A 26,209-nucleotide genomic window follows, 5' to 3' on the forward strand; every position below is an offset into this window, starting at 1 on the left:
TTTTCCTGCCTTTGGGATATTGCAGTATTTTTTACCGTAATTTTTGGTCATGTACAAATTTGGTCCGTCTAATATGGGCGTTGCAGGTTTTCCTGGCTTGCTTGAACTTATTCCTGTTTTTATCAGTTGGATTGGCTTTAAAACGACGGAAACTTACCTTCTTGGCCCTATTAGCCTCTTTACAGCTCACATCGAACCATGCGTTTTCCTTAGGTCTGATGCTTTTAACCCTATTCGGGATAAAAGTTCTCATTCCCAGGAGAATCAAACTTTTGATCATATCAGCGCTGGCGTAAACGTCACTATCGAGGAAGCATACAAGTACAAGTCAAGAGTGTTTTCCGATCGATATTCGAGTGGGCTTGTTGACCGACTGAGTTAGGTGGTTTAACTCAACGAAGATCTCAGCACACACTCCTTCTGGTGTTGACTGGCCCAAATGTTGAAGCCATGAAGAATTGGGTACATTAAAATCGCCCGTAACAACGATTTCAGTGCGAGGATAGGACGAAACAATTCTTTGGATGGAATCAGACAAAGCATCAAATTCACGAGAAGTTGACACTCTGTCATTGTGATGCTAAACTAATAAATTTTTGAAAAACAGTCATCTAAAAAAAAACTTAAAAGAATAACTTTGAATTTAAAAATAAATTAAAGGGCTTCATCTCCAAATAATGTTTACAAACACAACATTTGAAAAATATTGAATTGACAGTTTTTATTAAAAAAAATTACTAAAAGTTGGTAAAAATTAATTTTCGACTTAAATTTTTAAAAATTTAAAACATTGACTTCAAACTAATTTGTAGAAAACATTGTGTTCGATAAGAATTTGAAAGTGAGTTTTTTTTTCAAAAAAATAGGATCTACAAAAAATAGTATACGCAAAATTGGTAAATTTGTGATTCTGTGCAAATTTTTCTTAGAAACATTTAACCTGCATTTGTTTATATAATAAATAAAATTTTAAAAATGCTACTAAAACTGGCTTTCGACTAAAATCTCGTTAACAAAATTAGAATTTGAAATAAAACTCTATCATCAGTTGCAAAATATTGTTGGTGATTTTTAGTTGATTTGCTAAAGACACTCAACTGACAACATTTATTTAACAAAAAAGAAAATCTACAAAAACTACTGATAAGAAATAATTTTCGACCAAAGTATTAAAAGAACAAAGAAAAATATTGACTTCAAATAGTTTATCTTACACAAAATATTGTTATGAAGATTTTTTGTAAAGTTTTAGGCAAGACCAATCGACAGAGAGGTCGAGAAGTTATCAGTGTGAGATGCGCCCAGTCTTTTTTTTTGTAATTTGTATAAAAAGATAGAAGCTGTTAACATCATACAAATTTTGTCTATTAACATTCAATTTATACATAAAGTCTTAAATATGGAAGCTTCAATATTAAGCTTAAAATAAGATGATCATGTGACATGATTATAGTTTATCACAGGAGTTACAGAGAAAATTTTAAACTTTTCAATCGTACGTATGTATGTACAATATGAAATATTCCAATATTGTTTGTATTAAAGGAAACATTGTTAAAATACAAAAGTTTCTTCAAAATTTTCTATTTCTCCAAAGCAAACCCTTAATTCCGAACAAATATGGTTTTAATAACATTAGGGATGATTCCATTTTACCAACATTTCAACTTTAAGAAATTGAATGATTCCTGATTCTTCGTCAAGCTTAAGCACTGACTCTAGAAATTTGTCAACGATTTTGTACACATATGATTAATATATTGTAAAATAACTTCTTTCAAACTAGTTTGGTTATTTTCTTAACTCTCAGTAAATACGCATTTTATTTCGAAACGATCTTAGCAATGTCCACATACATATCTTAACATTTTGATACATTTCGTCTAACATATGAACATATGTAATATATCTGTACGTACATACAAATTATAAGCAACAAAAATCAAAGCTCAAGCAATTATTGGCCTACTAACAACATTCACCACACTCTACAGTACTGTACTGGCATCAATAATGAGCGTGTCGTCAGACTTGAAAACTCTATATTAATGTATAGCTTAGCAATTTATTTCCATCTAGCCGCCAAAATGCAACATTTTTAGCTTCCACTTGCTACCTAGAAGGAGTTGTGTCAGTTTGTCAGTTTGTCGATTTGCCGTTGCCGGTTTTAAGCTTTACCTATAGAGTCGAGAATAAATGTAATGCATGTAGTCCAGCGGCGAAGGCGAGCTGCGGCACATTAAGCACTAACTTACTCACATCATCTATCTGATTTCCTCCAGCTATTAGCAAATAGAATTGTGAATGGAAAGCCGTTTATGTAACACCTCTCCACTGCTACCGCCGCCGCCACCGCCATTCACCACCATCATCATCATCATGGATAGCGTGCGCTTAAGCAAAGCACTTGCACTGATCAGACAATAAAAACCGGCTATTTTTTGAGTACCCCGGGTAGTATTAAAAAGTCTATGAAGATCAATAACTAGCTTGTTTATTTCTTATCTTACCATTCAAAAAGTCGAAGTGCAATACGATATATAACATAAATAATAAAGAACCTTTAGGACCTTGAAAGATGAGAAATTTGATAAGGAAAACCTTCTTAAAATGCCATTTAAAGAAGTATGTGGCGTTGTAAAGAACAAAACAAATGGATTATGTGCAAGTCAGAAAGATGGCGCTGTATATGACAATGGGTATTTTCTTTTATTATTTTTTTGGTTGAGACTTCAGTCTGATTGTGATCGTTAGAATAAAAATGGAGCAGAGTGAATCATTTCTTACTATACAAAAAATACTAGTTTAATTATTTAATTTTGTGATAATCAATGAACAACAAGACTCCTGTTAAGATGATCGAAATTAGGTCAAACGACAACCATTTCTCAATGAAACAATAACAATTCAAATTCACCAACTTTGACTAAATTTTAAAATCTAAAAAAGTTTAAGGAATCGACGTCATTACAATTTTAAGAAAAATGCAAATTTGATTCTCTTTTTTTCACAGAAATTTTCAAACATGAGCTGGCATATAATAATAGGCTGGTCTTGATATAAAAAGAGTCCTATATAAAGCCATTCTACTGGATTGGTGTCAAATCATGAATATATTTTATTTTTAAACATTTTTAAATTTTCTTTATTCAATTCTTTAATTTATTATTATTTTGTTATTCATATTCTTTTAGTCAGTCAAAAAATGCGTAAATCATAAAAAATATTCAATTTAAAGAACTGTATATTCCTCAAAAAATTAAAAAAAGAATTTCCTAAAAGAGGTTTCATTTGAATAGCCAGCTATTTGGGCAGTTGTCATTTTGTGATGAAATAAATTGTATTATATAGTTAGTAACACATAAAGATGCAGAAAGGACTTTTAAAAAATTAAGAGGATGTTTTTTTAACTATAACAATTTTAAAAAAAGCAAAATATCTCATGAACCAATAACGCTAGCGACATAAGTAAAATTGTGTTGTATAATATGACGCGATTCCAAACTAGTGTCATTTGAAAAAAAAAAAATAAAATGAATTCACGTTTTTTTTTTAATCAATCCCTTGAAATATTTTGCGAACAAAATAAAGATTTTTCCTCCAAAATAATTTTATGCAACGAAAAATATAGTTTTTGAAATCAGTACATATTTTGAGAAAAAACGAAGCAACCGTAAAATTTTTTTTAAATCCAATTGACAACAAAAGAAAGATATTGACCTACAATTTTTTCATCTCACACAAAATGTTGTTATTTACATTTTTTTAAGGTCTTAGACAAATCGACAGTCTTGCGCGGATGGGAAGTTATGTAGGTTGCATCCGTGCCACTTTTTATTTTTTTTTGTTATCATAATTAAATAATAATACTGAACAGGATACACCTTTGTATGTATATGTAAATATTCGTAATCTGATCTTTTCTCTTTTAGTTTTTCGGGTTATGGCTTTTATGATTGAAAAAAAAGGCTGTCTGTCCTAATGAAGCCTTTAACGAAATATTCATATTTATTCTGTGTGAGGTAGGAAATTTTAAGTCAATATTTTTCTTTATTTGTCGAAAACCATTTCTCTTCAGTTTTTTGTTAAGTTTTTTAGGTTTTCTAGGGGGACAAAGTTGTTTTTTTACAAAATTTACTTTTAATTACCAACAATATTTTGCATATTAGAAAATAAGTTTGATGTCAAAATCTGTTGATGAGACCTTTAGTCTAAAACCAATTTTTACCAATTTTAGAATGTTTTTATTTCTTATATAAAAAACGCAGATTGGATTTTGCTAAAACCATTACCTTACGTTAACAACAAAATTTAGCACAGAATGAAATCATTTTGAAGTTAATATTTTCACATGTTCAAGTGATATTGAGAATAGAACACCAATTTTGCGTATTATTTTTTTGTAGATTTCAATTTGTGTGAAAAAAATTGGCATTTTTGTAAACATTTTACTAAATATTAAAAGCAATATTTCCTATCATTTTTTAAAAAAATAAAAATAAAACGTTTCAAAATCCCGTCTACTAAAATACCGATTTTTTGAAATCCTGTCGGTTAAAATCCCGATCAATTACAATCACGCTTTTTAAAATCCCGTCAAATCCCGACTGTCCCGTTTTTTTTACAAAATACGTTCATTAAACTAAATAACAATATGAATCAAATGTTTGTATGCTAAATTATTTGACTTGAATGTAATAATATCATAATTTGTTTGCTTTTAATGTACAAAAACATTAATTTCTGTTAACAATATTAACTCTTGCAGAAACAATGCAGCAAATCTACCTCTCGATAACGGTTTTGCCACTATTGTTGACTTGATTAGTTGATTTGAGTTTGTTTTAAAATAATACTTTATTATCTTCCCATAGGAAGTTATTGTAATGGGTCCGATTTGTCAAATTGACATTTCTCGACGTTTCAAGGTCCCTAGAGTTGAAATAAAAGATTTTTAGAAAGATGTCTGTGCGTGCGTGTGTACTTACGTTCGTACGTCCGTACGTTCGTGACGTTCTTTCGTCGTCCATAGCTCAAGAACCAGAAGAGATATCGACTTCAAATAAATTTTGTTATACAGATAATAAGGCAGAAAGATGCAGAAAGGGCTCTCAAAAAAATTGCGTGGGTGGTTTTTTTACCATAGCAGTTTGAAAAAAAGGTGAACATTTTGGTTAACCCTAAATATCTTACGAACCAAAAACGGTAGAGATTTGTATTAAATTTTATATAATATATTGTAACGTGATACCAAAGAAGTGTATTTTTTGAAAAAAATCCATTTAACGGTTTTTTTTATAAATCAAAAAAACTGAACAAAAAAAATGTGTCTCCTCTTAAATTTTACGATTAAAATATGATTTCATCTCCAAAACGATTTTGTGCAACAGAGAATAATGTTCTTGACATCTGATAAAATTTTGAGAAAAATCGAATTGACAGTTTTTTTATAAAAAATAAAAAATAAAAACCTAAAAAAAAATTAATAAAAGTTGGTAAAAATTGATTTTCGACTCAAATATCTTTGCAAGACTGTAAGATATTGGATTTAATTTACTTTTATCTTTCAAAAAATATTGTTGTCAACATTCAGTAAAATTTTTAAAGAAATCGAATTGGCAGTTTTCTTACAAAAAATTAAAAACCGAAAAAAATTAACAAAAGTTGTTAAAAAATGATTTTCGACTCAAATATCTTTTCAAAAATTTGAGATAATAGCTTCTAACTAGCTTTTACTTATAAGAAATATTGTTTTCAACATTAGTACAAATTTTGAGAAAAATCAAATTTACAGTTTTCTTTCAAAAAATAAAAACCTAAAAAAAATGTATAAAAGTTGGCAAAAATTGATTTTCGACCCAAATATCTTTTCAAAAATTGTAGATATTGGCTTTAAACTACTTTTATCTTTCAAGAAATACTGTTGTTAACATTCAGTAAAATTTTGAAAAAAAAAATCGAATTAAAAGTTTTTGTACAAAAAATTAAAAACCTAAACAAAAATTAACGAAAGTTGGTAAAAATTGATTTTCGACTCAAATATCTTTTTAAAAATTTGAAATATTTGTTTCAAACTAATTTTATCTTATAAGAAATATTGTTTTCAATATTCGATTAAATTTTTGAGAAAAGTCGAATTGACAGTTTTTTTTTACAAAAAATAAAACTCTAAAAAAACATACTAAAACTTGGTTAAAATTTACTTTCGAATCAAATAGCTTTCCAAAAATTAAAAATATTGGCTTCAAACTTATTTTATTTCACAGAAAATATCAGTTTTTCATAAAAAATAAAATCTACAAAAAATAGTACGAAAATTTGGTAAAAATTGATGCGTGTACATATAGACAAACTTTTAAGCAAGACAAATCGACAGACGGGATGGGAAGTTATCAGTGTAGATCGCATCCCAGCCTCTTTTATTTTTATTTATTGATACGTTGTATTTGTTAAAGTTTACAATAAAATGAATGTAGAAAAATTTCTCATTCTTACTTTGTTTTATTTTTGTTTTCTAATTTCGATTTTCAATCAAAACTAGTTGTTTAAGAACTAATTTTGATTGCAAAATCGGGATAATAAAAAACGGGATTATAAATAACGGGATTACAAAAAGCGGGATTGTATAAAACGAAATTTTAAGAAACGGGAATATGAAAACCGGGATATGGAACCCAACCCATTTGAAACAAATATTTTTAGTTTTAAAATTTTTACCAACTTTTAGTAATGTTTATTTAGGTTTTTATTTTTGTAAAAAAAAACTGTCAACTCGATTTAAAAATCTTACCTGATGTCAAAATCGTTATTCGATATAGTTTGTAAAATATTCAGAGTGGTAATTATTTTTGTTTAGTTGTTTTTCTTGATTTATACAAAAACCCGTAAGTTATTTTTTTTTCAAAATTTGAATGGTTTGTGATTGAAATTGGTAAAAAAAAAACAATTACTCAATTTTCTTGAGATTCCTTTCTGCATCTTTCTGCATCATTACCTGTTTATTAAAATTTAATTGAAGGCGATATCTATATTGGTTTTTGAGATATGGATGACGAAAAAAGCTTCCCGAAAGTACGGACATTAGGACGTGCGGACGTAAAAAGAAAAAAATAGTTTAAACTAATACAAATATTGGGTAAAGCAAGTTTTTTATGATTTGCAACCAAATAATAAATAACTATCGTTTTTGAAGAACAAATAAATGATTTGTGTGTCAAATAGTTTTTTTAGTCATAAATATCATTCAGATTAATATTTACATGTTAAAACAAATTTGGAATTTATTCGACTTAACACAAATATTAAATTAAATGAAACAAATTAAAATTTGAATTTTCAACCTATTTCTAAAGATCTAACACCAATATTTTTGTCTTACAGTTTTATTTTATTGTTATGAATTATTTTTTTTTTTTAAATAAAATACAAAGGTGTGATATTTATAGTTTTTTAATTATTTCATAGCAAATGTAACAACTTTGAATTTATTTCTACAAGAAATGGCTGCTTTTGGGAAAATCTCAATATCTTTATAATGTACTGAGAACAAAAATCATCTTTATAATGTACTGAGAACAAAACGCCGTAAATGTCCCGATGATGGCGGAGCGTTAATGAAATAAATGTCGTCGTATGCATATTTTTTTTGTAATAATAATAAGTACCTACAATTTGTATCAAACGTTTTATTCAACTTTTTTAAATGTAGCAATATTTTGAAAATAACATTCACTATAACAACACTCATGTTTTAAAATCGTACAAAAAATCGAACAAGGAATTGAAAACTTTTAATGTAAAAGTTTATGTTTGTTCCTTTTTGTTGCTTTATTTTTTTGAACTATATTTTTTGGGGCTTTCGTACAGGTTTAAACACATAATATTTTTAAAAACATTTTAAAACTACAACTTACTCACATTTTGAATATAGAAAAAGAAAAAGAATAAATGTTTATAATTTTTTTAATTATGAATTAAGTTCCAAAAGCTTGAACTGTTTTCTAAAATATAAAAATAAATTCAGAAAACTGGTATGATAGTTCTTACTACCTAAAAAAAATATTTATAATAATTATGTAATTATTATATTTTAGTTCCCGATTGAAAATGTGAAAACTTGTCATTAATTTATTAAATATCCTTATTTTTAAGCCTGATTCGATACAAAAGTTGAAACATCAGGAAAAACAAAAAACAGTCTGACGTTCAAAATCACAATGATGCTTTCTATTAACATCCAAATTCACAGAAATTTCGAGAAATTGTAGCTCCTATTACATAAACAATGTTCTCTATTTAATTTTTTTTGTTCAGAACTTATTTTTTTTTCTTGAAAAATGTTGTATTATTCTTATTAACACATTAATCAAAATTTGCTAAAAGAAAGGTTTAATTTTCGGTTTCTTACCTTTTTCTTGAATTTCATATTCTTCTTCAGTCTCTTTGTCGGTCAGTTTTTTAAATTGCGTCAAATTTGCAATCGAAGTGTAACCAATAATGCGACCCTCTTCGATCTCATCACTTTGATACGACAATTTTAAACTGTAATTAACTTTATCCTCAAATATCGAAGTGATTTTCTTTTCCAATTTTTCATCAACACTTGAATCTTTAACAATTAATTTCTCATCTAGAGCACAATTATTTTTTAATTGGCATGTCGTAGAGTCCAAACTGCCCGCATTCAAGGTGCAACAAAAACTTAACACAGTTATTGATACCAAAAATTTAGGATGCATTTTTTTGAATGTAAGCCTAAGCATATTAAATCCAAATTAAATTGATTTTATAAAAATTACAATGATAATAATTTTCTCATTCTAAACTTTTATTTTTTTCTTTTTTATACCATTGTCAAAGGTGGTATGTAAAATTGCTAAAATTAGAACACAGAATTCAAAATTGTAACGCTTGCAACGGTTTTTTATTTTTATTTTTATTTTTATTTTGTGCTGTAATGTTTAAGGCCGCCGACTATCTATGTGCAGTGAGTTTGTGGAAAAAGACGTCTTTGAAGTCCCACTTGAAGAACCGAGGAAAGCTTCGTACTTCGATGAGACTAGCTTGAAGTCGCGCAGGTAACTAAATTCGCTAATATCATAGTTTATGCCAAAGTCAATTCTTTGGGCCTTGCAAACAATCTTTACATTTTGTACATCTACGCTTTATTCAGTCCAAAGGGGCAGCTTAACCGAGGTATGAGGTACGATATAAAGTACGCCTCGAAGAGCGACGACGACGTCATGTCAGTTAAACTTCTACTTCTGCTTGCATACATTCGGAGTCGAATCAAGCCAAAGTGTTTGTGCCAGGGGCTTTACTTTTGATGTGTGTGGTGACTTGGTGAGTTGCTCGCTGCGCTTCTAGATACGGCTAGATACATTTTCGTATCTACTTTGAGCTTAGGTTATTGTATATGTTATTCGTTCACATTTTGTTTTCGTTGAGTTTTAAATGAATTGCAGTTTTTTTTGTGCTTGGTAGAATTGAAATGGAAATTGTTACAAGAAACAATTTTGTTGTTGTATCTGATCTTACACCTGATTGTAGAATAAAAACGATTCAACACTTTTGTTTTTTTATTTTCAATTTGGGAGACAAAAACTAAAATATTTACCATTATGCTGATGACTTTATGATTACAATACGATTTGAGCTTAAGCGATACAAAAAAAATGTTGAGGAAAAGTGTGGTGCACATGGGCTAGGGTGACCAGTGTCTTCAACATTTTTCCCAAGAGTTGGATTTAATTTATTTTAAAAAAATATTAATTTTTATAATTTTTGCAATAAATCGTAAACTTGAACTATTTATGAGTGTGAGGTAACTCAGTAAATGTCTCCGAAATAAAATACACGACTCTATCCTGCATTTCCAGATCTCTTTTTTAAATCCCTTTTGCATGTGTACATTTTTTCTATTTTAGTTTAAAAATATTTTTGGCATGCAGTTATTAAGAGTTTATTACTATATCAACGTTGTATATTACAATTAAGTAAAAAAATATGACCCATTTTCAAGATATCGACCTTCGAACAAAATAAAAAAAATAGAAAATATGACATTTTCCATCATCAAATATTGTTAAGAAAGTATAAAAACGTAAAATCGGCTATTTAGTTCTTGAGAAAACTTAACAACAGGATTACGGTTCTATACCCCCATATACATATACCCTTCTGAGGTAATACATACATATTATTTTACATTGAAAGAAGCCAAATTAAGTAAAAAATTTACCGAAAATGAAAATAATCTATCGGTTTGTTTTTGAGAAAATTAAAATTTTGGATTTTTGACCAACCGAATTTTTTGAGATCTACTGTTATTTTTCGTCTTAAAAAACTAACGCCTAACGCGAATCGGATCAAAACCAGCTTTGAGCTGTTCAGGGTTCAGGACAAACAGACGGAATCAGGGACCCTCTTTTTATAACTTCTCGACCATCGTAATGTGATGTTTGATTTTAATCTGTTCGAAATTTGTTACGAATGAAAAACTTGCCATTTAGGTTCTATGTTTCGAAAGTAAAAATGGTATCTAAAGGATTGAAAACGATGCCCTTTCAATGCATATAATATATTTCGTTGTTCCCAGATACTAAAATATGTATTAATTAGTTTTTAGTTTAATTTTCGATTTTATTAAGAATCGATTGAAGCATAAACATTAAACAACAATGTTAGAAAGGAATGTGAAAATTCGTTCAAACTGTCGAAGAAAGTTTTAGTTTGAAAATTCTTGAGCAATTAAAACAAATTTGGTGGGTCCTTTTCAAACGTCTTTTCTAAATCCTTATATAAACTCTATCCATCCAACATCCATATTCTTAACAGCATTTTTATAACTGCTCTTGAAAGCAGGAAGCAAAAAACTTACAAAATTATTTGCAATGAAAGTTCATTTATAAATTTACAAACAAAGTCTTTGTAGAAAAAAATTTAAATTAATGGAACAACTCAGAAAGGTTATTGCAAGTTATTCTTGTGTTTCAGAAACATACTTAATCTTCTTGGATAGTATCAGAAGAAAAACTTTTAAAATGTTTGGTAATAATATCATATTTTACTTATTCCGTCACTTTAACATGGTCTTAACATTTCTTGCTTCACCCTTTTCTTAGAGTTATTTTGAAGAACTTTTCCTTAGTGTAATGGTCAGCTGCATTTATTTAATTAAATAGTTTTTAACGGAATAGTTGCACTTCCACAATTGCCACTCAGTTTATCCATGAGTATAACGTCAGCATATGGTTAGTGCAATGGACTTTCATGTGAGAGGTCTTGGGTTCGATCCCTGCCTATGCCACTTAACTTTTTTTCACGGGTACTGGCTCTTGCGAGGAATTGACAAATTCTCCAAGGGTAATTCTTGTAAGTGCTTTCTCAAATTTGGTGTTCGGATTCGGCTTAAAACTGTAGGTCCCTTCCATCCCTGACAACAGTACTCGCACACAGGAATGGTTGGAAGTTGCCAGTCACTAGGCCCTAGTTCTCAGACGGACTGTTGCGCCACCTAATTTACTTATTTTTTATAGCGTCAGCAGTACTGTAAAGAACATAGATTTGTTCTTTAGCCATACCTACCAACAATATACACCGACACATTTTTCTAACTTAATTATTTTGCTCTTATGCCCACACTGCATCTTAGGCATATTAAAGAGGTACAAACAACATTTTTGAGAAACTGAACTTATCTTATGATAAAAATGAATGTACATATACAAAGATGTTACAAAGAACGTTTTTGAAAATGGCAAAGTGCAAAGTGTTCTATCTCAAAATTTAGCGATTTTGAATAAAGTACAGAGAAAAAAATCACAAAAAATAACCTATTTTCTTCTCAAACAGTCATTAAAATACTTCTTACTTAAACTGAAGACGTGCCCTATATGTAAGCGTCGTTTTGCGTTTGTGATACCTTCCCTAAACTATTCATCAGTAAAATGACATTTTCAGTTCCATGACAAACGCCATTATGTGTTGTTTGTTGCAGAAAAAGTCTAAATCTTAAAATGTCACACTACACTGAAACTAAAAATTAAATTTTATTTTTTATTTTCTACACTTTTTCTTGCGACGCTTAGCTTCAAAAAATATAATCGAAGTATGAAAAATAATTCTTAATAAAATTGAAATTTTTCTTTTTATGTTATTTCTTGGCATTTTTTTTCACTTTGAATCAAAACAAACAGAATCTCTAAAAATTTTTGGGAACTAAAAGGACATTTAGTTCCTTAAGTTAAAATTTCAAGCATTGCTAAAAAAATACTCAAGAATAGTAATTAATTTTATTCGAAACGACATTAGTTTTTTCTTTTTGAAGACTTTTTAAAGTCAAACTTCTTTATAACCAAACTTTAAGGGAACAAAAAATTACTTCTTTATAAAAACGTTTTATAAAAATTCGTTATATAGACAAAAAATTTTAACACTGCAAGATTTCTTTTATATTTAAAAAAAGGATATAAAAAAACTCATTTTAAAGAAATGTATGTCATTTTTTTTTTTAATTAAAAACATATCAATTTTCGATTGCACATGAACAGTTTTGATTTTTGTTTTATTATAAAAATCTTCCAATTTAGTAAGATTTAAATATGCATCATCTGAGGTTTCATCACTTGTTTCAATAAAACTTCGAATATTATCAATTGCAGCTCATCCATTCTTTAAAATTGTCAACAATGTACTAAACGATACACCAAATTTGTCTGCAACATATTTTTTCTTTTAACTTTTTTAATCATCGATAACTTCTCTGATATCGAATTCGACATTTTGCGCTTCGAATCTTTGGCAACCATTCTCGAACAATACCAACTCAAACAATTGGCCTGTTGATATGCCTAACATTTCTTCTACACATCCATGCATACACACATTAACTTTAAAAAACATCCTTCCCAAAACGGGGAGTTTCCTTTCAAAATAAGGAATACAAATTTTAGTAACCTTTGTTTTTAAATTTGAAAATTGACTTCTCGTTATAAAGAAACAACTTTGCTTTCGGGACACAAAAAAAGTTCCTTATTCAAAGAATTATGCTAAAGAAATTTTCGATATAAAGAACCTAATTCGTATGGAATATTTCTTAAGGGGAGAGGGAACAAAATGGAATTCGCTATAGGGAGAATTACATACATAGGTTATAAGGAAGTTCGTTATAAAGAAGTTTAATTGTATATCATTTGACAGAGGACCAAAAAACAATATTTTTGTTCTACGACTTTTAGCTCCTCACATAAAGTCTGTACGACAATTAGTTTTATAAGAATATACATAAATATTTTAAATCGCTTATTGTAATACTCTAGATTTTGAGATAAGAACCTTTGATTCTGAGGCGATGATTCAGCAGTATTCTAAACAAATCAAATATTTACATTAGTTCTTATACCTTTTTCTAACAATAATTCAGATCAGATAAGTGCTTATTACAAGAGTCTCCAAATTATAACTTGTGTCAAATATAAAACAAAACCTTTGGTCACCTTAACATAAGGCGACAAGTGATTTTCCAGTTCAATTAGGCTAGCTTAACAGAATTGTTGAAGTAAAATTGCTTAGGTGGGATTTACTTTAAATTATGGTATTTTGAAATTTTGGCTCATTATGTTTTTGATTACGTATTTGTTTTTGTTTGTTTTTTAATTTATTTTGTTTGTATGCTGACAACGCATTAGCGTTTTCTGTATTTTGTGTCAAACGATACCTCGATTCCTAATCGACGAAATTTGATTTTTGCTTCTTCCGATTTACTTCTTCAAGTTTATTGACATTTAAATGTAGTGATTTCTTCGACATAATTTATTCAAACAGTTGTAGTCAAAATCAAGAAGCCATTGACAGTGTAAAGGCTTTGATACCCATTTTGTTCGGTTGCAAAAACTATCATTATATGTACATAATTTATAGTCTCCTGAGTTAACCACATCCAATTTCTTTTTCCTACGAAAGATGCGCGCAGCATTTTTACTCTTTCATAGACATCGTCAAATACCTTTAGGATAGCTATGCTTACAAGAAAGAATCTCATGCCTTCGTTACCAAGGTGATATTCTAATCTCTCAGTCAATCTTAATAACTTTACTTATTTATTATTTTCATTATGATATCGAGTATAAGATGCCTCGTAAAGATTTTACTTTACATCTTTTCAAGTTTAATGGTAGCTACATTAAAAATTGAACCCTTTTTATTGCACTTGAATGAAAAGTCGATACAAATAGATGTGAAAATGTGCATAGATCGTGGAAAATAAAGCCCGCAAAACAGGATTGCTTGGATTCGAAACGAGATCATAGGTGGGTTTCTGTAAAGGTGTAGGATAATGACTTATTAAAGAAAGCCAAGGGACTTAAAATATGTAATTGGCTTTAAACAGAAAAAAAAGAACGACAAACCTGACATAAAATGCAGAACAACGTCTGCTAGGTTAGCTAGAGTGAATAAAATAAGGATATATTGAAGTTTATTATTTTATCAATCAAAATTGTATCTCTTATTACAACACTCATTATTCACTGCAAGATGAGTTCCATAGAAATTTATGTAAATGTAATGCCTCTGCATTTTCAAAACATACGTAAACCGGAAATTTCAGGTTCAAGGTTGATGTGTGATAACAAAGCGTTTCATTGCTATTTACGAGTATATGGTGGGAGTTATAACTTCCCGGATTCTTTTTGTTTGAATTATTGGTCAGCATAAGATATTAGTACTTTGTTTGATATTTTTACACTTGAATGAATGTTTAAATTATTATGTACCTTCCTGTATACGTAGCAATGTACTTTACTCTAGGTTGATGAAAATAACAAACAAAACACTTATCTTCATCAAATGATTCGGTATATTATGTCTAGCTTAGGTTTTGAATTTGTATTTTAAGAGTGATATCTAATGATCGTTGACCTTGTTAATTATTTTCAGGTACATTCCACATAAATTCATATTTATGACCAAAATTGTACTTAAAGTGTGTGACTCTGTTAAGTGAGATATTTTTTTTTCTTGAAAATAAAAAGACTTTAAAAGAATATATAGGTACACACATTAAGATTTAATTTATTCTCACTAGGAAGTACCTTAAATTGTATAGACAATAGATTATACTGTTTTAAACCTCCAATGGGAATTTAAATCTATTTTTCAGTTGATTTTCTCACGGTTCCTTTGTATAATTATGTATTTGAACATGTATTTCAAGGTTTTGAATCTATAAAACTAAGAAATAAAATTTTAAAACTCATTAAAAGTTTTATCCTACAAAGGATTTCAGCCTTTTTTTAAAAGATTTCTCATTGTCATTACTTATTTACTTATTTTTAAAAGCATTTCAAAATTCTGCCTCACTTTTGAAACTTTCCTAATTTTGGCACCTAAATAGAAACTATAGATAAAGTGAACGACATACGAGTAGATTTAACAATTCTTAATTAATTATACCCACGGTTGCCACTTGGAAGAAATTTGCATGATCAAAGCTAAAAAAAAAAATGACCAATCGTACGAAAAAAGGACCAAAATAATTTGTGTCCGCAAGGGTTTTTAACTTCCCATAAGATGTTTTTGTAATCGGTCTCATTCGTCGAACTAAATTTTGACATTTCTCAACATTTCATGGTTTCTAGAGTTTAAATAAAAGACTTTTAAAGAAATGTCTGTGCTTGAGCTTGGTTCTTCTTAATCTCCTAACATGGTTTCTTAAGTATATTCAAGACGGACTCCATTTCAGAATTAGTATGACTTTGCAGTCTCTTGTTGTGCGATACAGCGTATTTTTTAACAACTTCTGTAACCATTTCTGTTTGTAAGTCACGATGTAGATCGGTATTTCTTATGTACCAACGTGCTTTAACTATTCCACGAAGGACTTTGTTTTGGAATTTTTGGATGATTTCAGTATTTGTTTTCTTTGTACAGCCCCATAATTGGATTCCATAGGTCCAAACAGGCTTTAGCACTTGATTATACAGCATTATTTTGTTTTGGATTGATAAATTAGAGTTGTTAACAAGTAACCAGTACATTTTTCTATACTTCAAGTTTAGTTCTTCTCTTTTCTTTTTGATTTGCTCTTTCCACTTTAGCTTTGCATCCAAAGGTATTCCTAGGTATTTGACCGTATTGGCGGAAGGTACAGCTTGATTATTAATGAATTTTGAAATATTGTTTATCTTTTTGTTTGTAAAGTTTATATGTGAAGATTTTGTTTCATTGAGTTTGATACGCCATTTTTCGGTCCAAGCTCTCACTCTGTCCCCTCCCTTGTGCATAGTAAATACAGAGTAGGACCTAGGACACTTCTTTGTGGTACACCAACTTCTATTTTCTTTAATTTCGAGTATTCTTGATCGTACCTTACTCTAAACAATCGGTCTGAGATGTACGGTTTTAATAATTCAAAGTACTGCCTGGGAAGATCCCTTTGCAGTTTGTACTCAAGTCCCTCATTCCAAACCTTGTCAAAAGCTTGAGCAACATCTAAGAAAATAGCTGAACATGCTTGTTTTTTCTCTAATGCTTTTTCTATTACATCCGATATTCTATGAACTAAGAACTTGGTCTATAGTGGAATGTTTATTTCTAAAGCCAAACTTATGGTTTGGAATTAACCTTCTTTCTTCTATGATTTTGCTAAGTCTCTTCAGTAGCAGTTTTTCAAAAACTTTTGCCATAATTGGTATTAGCGATATTGGTCTGTAAGCCGTCACTTCTGTAGGTGGTTTACCTTGCTTTGGTATGACAACTACTTCAGCAATTTTTCAATGGTGCGGGACATACCGGTGCTTAAGGCATGCATTTTTTAAATATTGGAGTTTTATGTTAGTTAAGGCTTTCAATGGCATTTCTTTCATAACCTGAACAGTAATTAGATCGTAACCTGGTGATTTTTTATTTGAAAGTTGATGTAAACACATACTTTTTATTTCTTTAAGCCTTAGAATTGGTATTTCACTTTCGTCTGTCTTATCAACGAACTGTAAGCTATTTTCAGCCCCGTTTGATGAGTATGGCCTAAAAACATTCGCAAGATGTTCAGCGAAAAGTTTAGCTTTTTCTTTCGGGTTACCGATCCATTTCCCATCTTGGGATTTCAAGGGCGAGTTTTGTAACTGCGGTCTTTTCAGGCTCTTGGCTGCTTTCCATAGCGAAAAATCGGTTGAAGCATCAGTCGTTAAATTTCTTAGGATTGTATTGAGTGAATCATATTTGAATTTGTAAATTTGTTTTTTAAGATTGTTGCTTATACGGTTGAACGTTGTTTTATCATCTGTAAATCTAGTATTTTGCCATTTTATTCGAGCTCTTCTTTTCTCTATTATCAACTCTCTTAAATCTAAAGGATATTTTATTTCATTTTATCTTCTATTAAAAAATTTTGGAGTACTTTCTTCAGTGGCCTGTTGCATTTCAGCAATAAATTGTTTCACTTCATGGTCAATTTGCTGGATTGTATTCATGCGAGATCTTAAATTTATAAAACTTAAAAGCCTTTCTCTAAAATCATTCTAGTTTGTTTTCTTATTTACAAGCTTTAGATTACTTTTTTCTAGCACTTCCGATTCACTTAGTGATAGAATCACTGGAGCATGATCTGATGACAGGTCATAATTACCTTCGACACTAATGTGATTTAGTTTGATTCCTTTAGCTACGAAAAAGTCAATAAGATCTAGTATTTTGTTAGTATCGGAAGGCCAGTAAGTTGGCGACCTAGAGGAATATAATTCGCAATTGTATTTACGGCCTGCTTGGAAAAGTCTTTTGCCTTTTGTTGATATAAGTTTTGAACCACAATGGGTGTGTATTGCATTGAAGTCTCCTCCAACAAGAAAGTTAAACCCAAGAAGATTAAATAGATCTGTATAGTCATCTTCTGTCGGGGAGCGTCTTGGTGGGCAGCATATAGCTGCTATCTTAAACTCTTTCTTTCTCATACCAATGCTAATAGTTCTTACTTCCTTATTTTCACTAGTAAACTTGGTTACTTTATACTGTTTTAAGCTTTCTTTTATAAGAATCGCCGATCCACCTCTTGCCTTGTCAGATGCATGTGGAGCGTGGTAACCTGAATAGTTTTCTATTCCATTATCTAGACTTTGCCCATTGGAGAAATGAGTTTCGGATACCAGGCAAATATCGATATGTTCTAGATCTAAAAAGATTTTTAATTCGGATGAATGTTGTATAAGACCGTTTGCAGTCCATGTAGCGATTTTAAGTGTTCTGTCCATGATTGTTTTTTAAGAGCGACATTTTCGCTTAGCTGTTTGATATTAAAATCCTTTTTTTCAATTCTTTGAAGAATAAGTTGCAGCATTTCTTTTATGGAAGTCTCTTCATTCTTCCACACATTTTTAACAATCTGAGAATAGGCTTTATTATCATCGCTTTTATTTTGAACAGCCTTTAAAGGTGGCTCCTTTTTATGGTTATGTCTCTGAAATAATTGAATGCTAGGAAGAACAACGTTTATGACATTACATTTTAAGACAAATCGAAGTTTTTTTTTATAAAATATAAAATCCTAGAAAAAAAACATGACTAAAAGTTGGTAAAAATTTACTTTTGACTCAAATATCTTTTCAAAACTAAAAAAAATATTGGCGTCAAACTAATTTCATTTACAAATATTGTTTTCGACATTCCCTTATTTTTTTGTAAAAATCCAACAGTCAGTTTTTTTCATAAAAAATTGAAATCTACAAAAAAATAGTACGTAAATGCTACTAAAATTGGTAAAAATTGGTTTTCGACTAAAAAAAATTCGTTAGCAAAAATAGATTTGAAAATTGAACTATTTCATCATATCCAAAATATTGTTGGTAATTTTTATTTTTTTAGAATAATTCGACTAACAACTTTTTTAACAAAACACGAAAGCCTACAAACCATTCAAGCAAGACAAATCGGAAGACGGGATGGGAAGTTATCAGAGTGGGTCGCATTCCAGCCTCTTTTTTTAAGATCACAATGTATTAACATTATGTCGGGAGAACGAATATTATCGCTTAATAAAATTTGTACAAAATTAATTTAAAAACTTGTTTTTGCAGACCAAATTTGAATTGAATTTGTTATGGGGTGTGTTCAATTAAATAAATGTATGTACCGTTTACAAATAAAAAGTACCTTAGGCTATCAATAATTTTTGAAAATAGAGCCGAGTTATTTTTTTTTCAATTTCTTAAAAAATTGACCGAATGGAATAAGACCAAGTAAGAAATTATGACGAAATTTGGTCGCAAACGACCAAACTGGCAATCGTGATTATACCTACCATTATTTCTTTTTTTTATCCGAAATTTAAAAATCAAACGGTTAATTTCCTGACAAAGTTCGTTTGTCCAAGACTCGACTAATTGATAAATTAAAACTTGATTGAGTTAGAACTCTGATTTAGATCTCAGTTTGAGATAGAACTTTGATTTATTAGACCCTCAAATTTGGGGGTCTAGGATAGTAGAAATAAAGCTTTGTAACTTTTTCCTTTCATATCTACATTTATTAAAAAAGCAGGATTATAAATATACAAATATTAAACGAAATCCCAAAAAACACTAAAACACAAATTTCATTTAAAAAAAAATCCTAACACAAATATCCATACAAATAAATTAGGTGGCACAACAGCCAGTTGAGAATAAGGACTTGTGACTTACAACTCTCAATCATTCCTGTGTGTGAGTAATATGGAGGGGACCTACAGATTTAAGCCGAATCCGAACGGCTCAGTTGAAAAATCATTTTTCATGACAAGAATTGGAGAATTTTGCAATTCCTCTCAAGAGGCAGTACCTATCTGCAGGGTGTTACAAAAATAATAAAAAAATCGTTTAAACTTAGTCCCTTTCAACCGAGATCTAAAATACTTAGAACTCAAAAAAGATTTAAAACCGAGTACGAGTTCCAAAGATATGATTAGATTTGAAGAAACGCTCGAGCTCTAAATATTTTCAAACCTAGTTTCATAGATAAATGGAGAATTACTAGATCGAGTTTTTATTTTACTTTGGAGCTCCGCCAAGAACAGTCCAAAAATGTTCTAAAAAAATTATTCTCGATACTTATAAATTCTATGGAAAGCTTTCTAAATTTATCATTATCCTAATTTACGGCAGGTGAAACAAATTTCAATGAATAATTTATTCGTTTAATTTATGATTTTGGTCTTACAAACTCAAATTCAAAATAATTAAAACTCTTATGAAATTTTAATTTTAAAATTGTATATTAACATGACCTAAAATAACTTCAATAAGTTGTATTAAGAGCGCGAAACTGGAGACAACGACCTAGGGACCGAGCTAGATGGAGAAGTTTGAATGTAGCGCCACCTTAAGTAAGTAAGTAAGTAATTATTATTTGAGTACCCAACAATTCTGCCGTAAAACTCAAACTTCTAAGAATGCCCACTAGTTTTTCATTCTCAATTTCCTAACGCTCACACTTTGCTTAGATATGTTTAAAATAAGGATGAAATTGTAAAAAAAGGCTTGGATGCGGCCCACAATGATTACTTCCCATCCGTGCCCGTCTGTCGATTTACCTAAAAGTTCGACAAATTATTAACACCAACATTTTGTGTGAGAAAAACAAATTTGAAGTCAGTATCCTTCTTTATTCTCGAAAACCATTTCTTATCAGCGTTATTTTGTTGTTTTGTATTTGTGAATTTTCAATTGATTTTTATAAAAAATTAACCAAAATTTATCAAGAATATTTCGCATATAATAAAATAAGTTTGGATTCAATATCTGTTTTTCTTCCTGACATTTTTAGTCGAAACCCAATTTCAATAGCATTTTTGAAAACTTTTATTACGTAAATGAAGAAATACAGATTAGATTTTTAAAGAGCATTTTCTTCGTTTTCATAAAACTTTAGTTGTTTTCTTTATTTTTGGTAAAAAAAACGGTGCCGTGACATAAGGGCAAGTGTCATAAGACCAAATTTTTAAATTTGGCCTTTTGACACTTTTCGAAAGTGTTAGTTAGGTTAGGTAGGGGTCTCAATAGAACATATTTTAAATATTAAGGCGAGGAAACAACTCTAAGTCATAGAAAAAAAAAATTCGGACTTAACCCCACTTTTTTGTATTGCATTTTTTGAGCCTAAAACAAGTTTTTTTAATTGAGCACTAAAATCAAAGAAATCCCCAAAAAAAAGCAAGTATGGCAACACTGAACAAAAAGCAGGGAATAAATGTCAAAATCAACCATTTTTGCGTGTTTTGTATGTAAAAAAGTGAACTTTGAAAATTAATTAAAAATAGAAATAAATGCTTCCTCGCTCTAAAATTTATATAGTTATTATTTATTTGCACATATGTATCAAATAAAAAAACCGGGAGACGAAATTCGTAATGGAAAGTTGAGCCAACACGGCAGCTCATGCGAATTCGAAACAAGTCGTTCTCTAAAAATCCCACTTCTGCTAAAAATGTAATTTTTTCAAATTTTTGTTCGTCCTGTTGGATGAGGATTGGGTAAAATCAAGAGAGTTCAACATGTCGCTAGATAGAACGTTTGACATTTTTGAGCCTTCAACAAAAAGTTTAAGAACAAGGAAGCTACAATTCAATTGGCATTGGGAAAATTGGATAAGAAAATCGTATCCATTAAAGATTTCCTTAATCAAATGACAAATGATCACAACAACCTACTGACTAAAGAATCAAGTATTCTCGGTGAAGCGGATGAAACCGGAGAAGTAGAAGACCAAAAAGATAATACTTCAGAAGAACTGAGTTTTGAGTATGATGCACTGATTCTTTGCGTGATTTGCTGCCAGAATACTCGTACAATTCTCCTTCAGCCGTGTAATAATTTTAAATTATGTTTAAATTGTCATACACAGCTGTGGGAGAATTATAAGAAAAATAATAATCCCATCCTCTGTCCAATTTTTAGGCAAATTGCGAAAAACAGTACTCATGTTTTTTGTTAGATACATATATCTTCACCTATTCTATTTTATTATTAATTTATATTTTTTTTAAATCAGAAAGATTGTGTTTTGTTAAAAACCATTTATTTATCTTTACATATACATATATAGAAAATTATGTTTGTTTGCAATTATACAAAATAAAAATATTTATATTTATTAATGTCCTGTTTGAATCTTTTGCTTTGGAAATATGTACAAGAATAATGCATGTAAGGTACATCTCCAATCTTATCAGGTAATGAAAATAAAGTTAGAAAGTGACATAAGACCAAATTGGAAAGCGACATAAGGCCAACCGTTGAAATTTAGCGTTATGACTCTTTCGAAAAGTGTCATAAGGCCAAATTCTAAAATTTAGTCTAATGTCACTTGCCCTTATGTCACGGCACCACATACGTACACACGCACATTCAGAAATATCTCAAAAAAATTGATTTATGGGGTTTTACATTTATAAAATAATTCAATTTATTTTTGATCTACATAGATCTGTCAAAACAGTTATTTCCCCTGTTTTTGGATTCCATGGAGCAAAATAAATTGATTTATCTTTGATGTAAGATCAAATCTGCATATAGGAATTTCTAGGCAGATTTAACCCTATTTACACAAATTTCTAATAAAATTTTTCGTTAAAATAGAAATTTGACAACTCTACCGGCCTCGCTAACATAAAAATGAAGGGTAAGTTCATTATTGTAAAACTGCAGCAGTAATGCAAGATTTGCCTCCATATTATTTCTGTTGCCGCTCTGCATGAAAATGGCAGAAGAAGATGAGTAGGTGAAATAATTGAATATTATTAATTTTTCTACAAAATATAAAATGATTTTTTATTAATAAGTTCAAATATAATATTTATACTTCACAGGAATGAATGAATAAATTAATTCGTTTCATTCCAAACATTAAAAAGAAGTCCTAATAAAACATTTTTATTGGACATTTAAAAAAACAAATTGTTAAAACAACTACTTTGATGACATTTATGAACTGGTTTTGGATATTGTATGTATATCTGCCGCATTCTTGCTATAGTTTTTCTGTTCATAAATGTATGCATGAATTTTGTCGGCATGACTTGTGCAACTAGTTGCATTTTTGAACTCACCCGAAGTTGCTCTAATTTAATGGCAAATACAAAAACAATTAAAATCGTGTTCCATGCTCCACAAAAAAAATAAATTTTTGAAGGAAATCTGAATTTACCCATGGAAAACCCCATTAGATTATATGGACCTTGAAATTTCAAGAAATGCCAAAAAAAAATGACAAGGTCTCAAGTCTTAAGTCCAATAACCTATAAGAGTTTTAAGTAATGTAAGTACTTAAAATGCTTTTAGTAAGACTTAATAATAAAATACTAAGTGCATGAAAATGACTCTTTTGACTCTAAAATATTACAGCTGTTTTATTAAAAAAATATGAGTAAATTAAAAAGATTTATTATTTCGGTGGAAAATAATTATAATTGTGATGACTGATACGTGGTGATAAATTGACACATGAATCATTGCATTTTGCTAAAATATTTAAAATAATTAATCTTTCAGTTTTTGTTGGTGAATATAATTTGTATTCCTTGAGTAGACTAAATTGTATACTTTGAAAAGTTTGAAGAAATTATAGTAAAAAAACAATTTACGCATACTTTTTGAAAACGAGTATTATCTAATTTGTAAGTTGTCTTTGAAGTTTTGTAGCTTTGATATGCATTCCAGAAGTATCATCTGAACTTAAGTTAAACTTTTATGGTAATTTTAAAAGTATACTGGAAAGCCCAATTTCAGTTTTATGTATTGTGTAGTATACAAGACTTTCTAATTTCAGATTTTAAATTTAAAGCTTTTAGATTTGAGATTGTCATTTGTAAAGTAGATGAATAGAGATAATTTTTTAAATTTATTGACTAACTGGTTCAGAGGATGCCATAATTGGGTCTGCTAAAAATAGTTCAAGTAGTACCCGTGGCATGATGGTTAGTGCGTTGGACTTTCATGCAAGGGGTCTTGGGTCAATCCCTGCCTATGCCAGCTTAATTAAAAAAATAATTTTCGCGGGTACTGCCTCTTGCGAGGAATTGACAAATCCTTCAAGAGTAATTCTTGTTATGAAAAAGTGCTTTCTCAAACTAGCCGTTCGGATTCGGCATAAAAATTGTAGGTCCCCTCCATTCCTGACAACATTACTCGCACACAGGAATGGTTGAGAGTTGTGAGTCACTAGGCCATGGTTCACAACGGACTGTTGCGCCACCCCATTTGATTTTAAAAAATAGTTCAAAGGGGTTGAATTCTTCTTAAGCTATCCTGACACCAGCTAAAAAAAAAACAAAATTGCAAGGGAAGACTTTAAGTGTATGGAGGCAAACATTTTAACAACCTATTTTAAAGGTTTAGAAATGTAGGTACTACTTAGCAACTTGCCAAATATTTAAAAATCTACTAATGGAGTCAACAATTTTTAACCTTTTTTTTTCGTTTTGCTAAATAGTTATTAAAAAAAATGGCTGGAATGCGACCCACTCTGATATCTTCCCATCCCGTTTGTCTTGCTTCAAAGTTTGTAGATTTTAGTTGAATTATTATTACAAATTTTAAAATTACCAACAATATTTTTAATATAACGAAATAGTTTAGTTTTAAAATATAGTTTTGTTTAATAGATTTTAAGACGATAACAATTTTTTACAATTTTAGTAGCATTTTCAATTTTTTTACAAATTGGATGAATGAAATTAATTTGAGAGATATCATGAACCGAACATCAATTTTTACCTAATTTGCGTACTAATTTTTGTAGATTTTATTTTCTTATGAAAAAACGGGGACTGTTGGATTTTTATAAGAAAAAACTACTGACTATCAAAAACAATATTTTCTGTGAAATAAAAAAGCCTGAAGACAATATTTTTAATTTTTGAAAAGCTACATATTTGAGTCGAAAGTAAATTTTTACCAAGTTTTAGTATTGTTTTTTCGTAAGGTGTTTATTCTTTGTAAGAAAACTTTCAATTCGATTTTTCTCAAAATTTTACTGAACGGTGAAAACAATATTTCTTATAAGTTAAAATTAGTTGGAAACCATAATCTCAAATTTTTAAAAGATATTTGAGTCGAAAATCAATTTTTACCAACTTTGAGTAATGTTTTTTTAAGTTTCTATTTTCATATCATATAACATTTAATTCAAGTCTGTAGCGCTTTTGGTTCATGAGATATTTAGGCTTAACCAAAATGTTCACCTTTTTTTAAATTTTAAATAAATAAATTAGGTTGCGCAACAGTCCGTAAAGAACCAGACCCTATAGACTTACAACTCTCAACCATTCCTGTGTGTAGTTTATATGCCGAATCCGAACGCCTAATTGGAGAAAGCACTTTTTCATGACGAGAATTACTCTTGAAGAATTTATCAATTTCTCGCAAGAGGCAGTACCTATGAATAAAAACTTTAGGTAGCACAGGCAGGGATCGAACACAAGACCTCTGGCATGAAAGTCCAACGTACTTACCATCAAGCCACTGGTACTGCCTTTTTTTAAACTGCTATGGTAAAAAACCACCGACGCAATTCTCTTGAGAGCCCTTTCTGCATCTTTCAGCCATATTATCTGTAAAACAAAATGTATTTGAAGTCGATATCTCTTCTTCTTCTTGAGCTATGGCCGACGAAAAAAACGTAGCGAACGTACATACACGCACTCACGCACATACATCTTTCCAAAAATCTTTCATTTTGACTCTAGAAACCTTGAAAAGTCGAGAAATATCAAAATTTTCTATTTGACAAATCGGACCCATTACAATAACTAAACAAAATCGAAAAGAAGCGATTCCGTCATTTTAACTTTAGTAAACTGTTGAGAGACAATAAGATGTTAGAATAGTTAAAAAATAGAAAATTGCTAAAAAATAGCGATTTTACTTAATCGTTCAAAATTCTACGCCATCGTCTTACATTTCTCAATATTTAAAATTATTTTCCAAAATTGACTTTTGTTATATCTTCTTGTAGCTCCTTACAATCCTTGTAAAGTTAATAGTTCGATAAATTTTAAAATCATCAGCATAGATTAGCTATAAAGAATTATTTCAAACTGTAGCAAATAAACAGCAATGGACCAAAGTGGAACCCTTGAGGTACACCACAATTGACTTTAAATGACATACAGGCTTGCTCTTGAACTTGACGCTATAAAAACTATCTTTAATATATGATAAAATCAACACAACGAAACGGTTGT

General features: G+C 29.7%; 1 protein-coding gene across 1 annotated transcript in view; it reads right to left on the reverse strand.

Annotated features, from left to right (window-relative positions):
- LOC129946842 (O-acyltransferase like protein) overlaps positions 1–9,233 on the reverse strand; it is a 65,826-nt gene extending 56,593 nt beyond the window's left edge. Inside the window, exon 1 of the mRNA XM_056057199.1 lies at positions 8,408–9,233. Coding sequence (XP_055913174.1) covers positions 8,408–8,762 — 355 coding nt within the window. The 5' untranslated portion in view covers positions 8,763–9,233. The remainder of the gene's footprint in view (positions 1–8,407) is intronic.
- Between the last annotated feature and the right edge of the window lie 16,976 nt (positions 9,234–26,209).

The sequence above is a fragment of the Eupeodes corollae genome, chromosome 2 (assembly GCF_945859685.1).
Source record: "Eupeodes corollae chromosome 2, idEupCoro1.1, whole genome shotgun sequence".
In the NCBI taxonomy this organism is placed as follows: domain Eukaryota; kingdom Metazoa; phylum Arthropoda; class Insecta; order Diptera; family Syrphidae; genus Eupeodes; species Eupeodes corollae.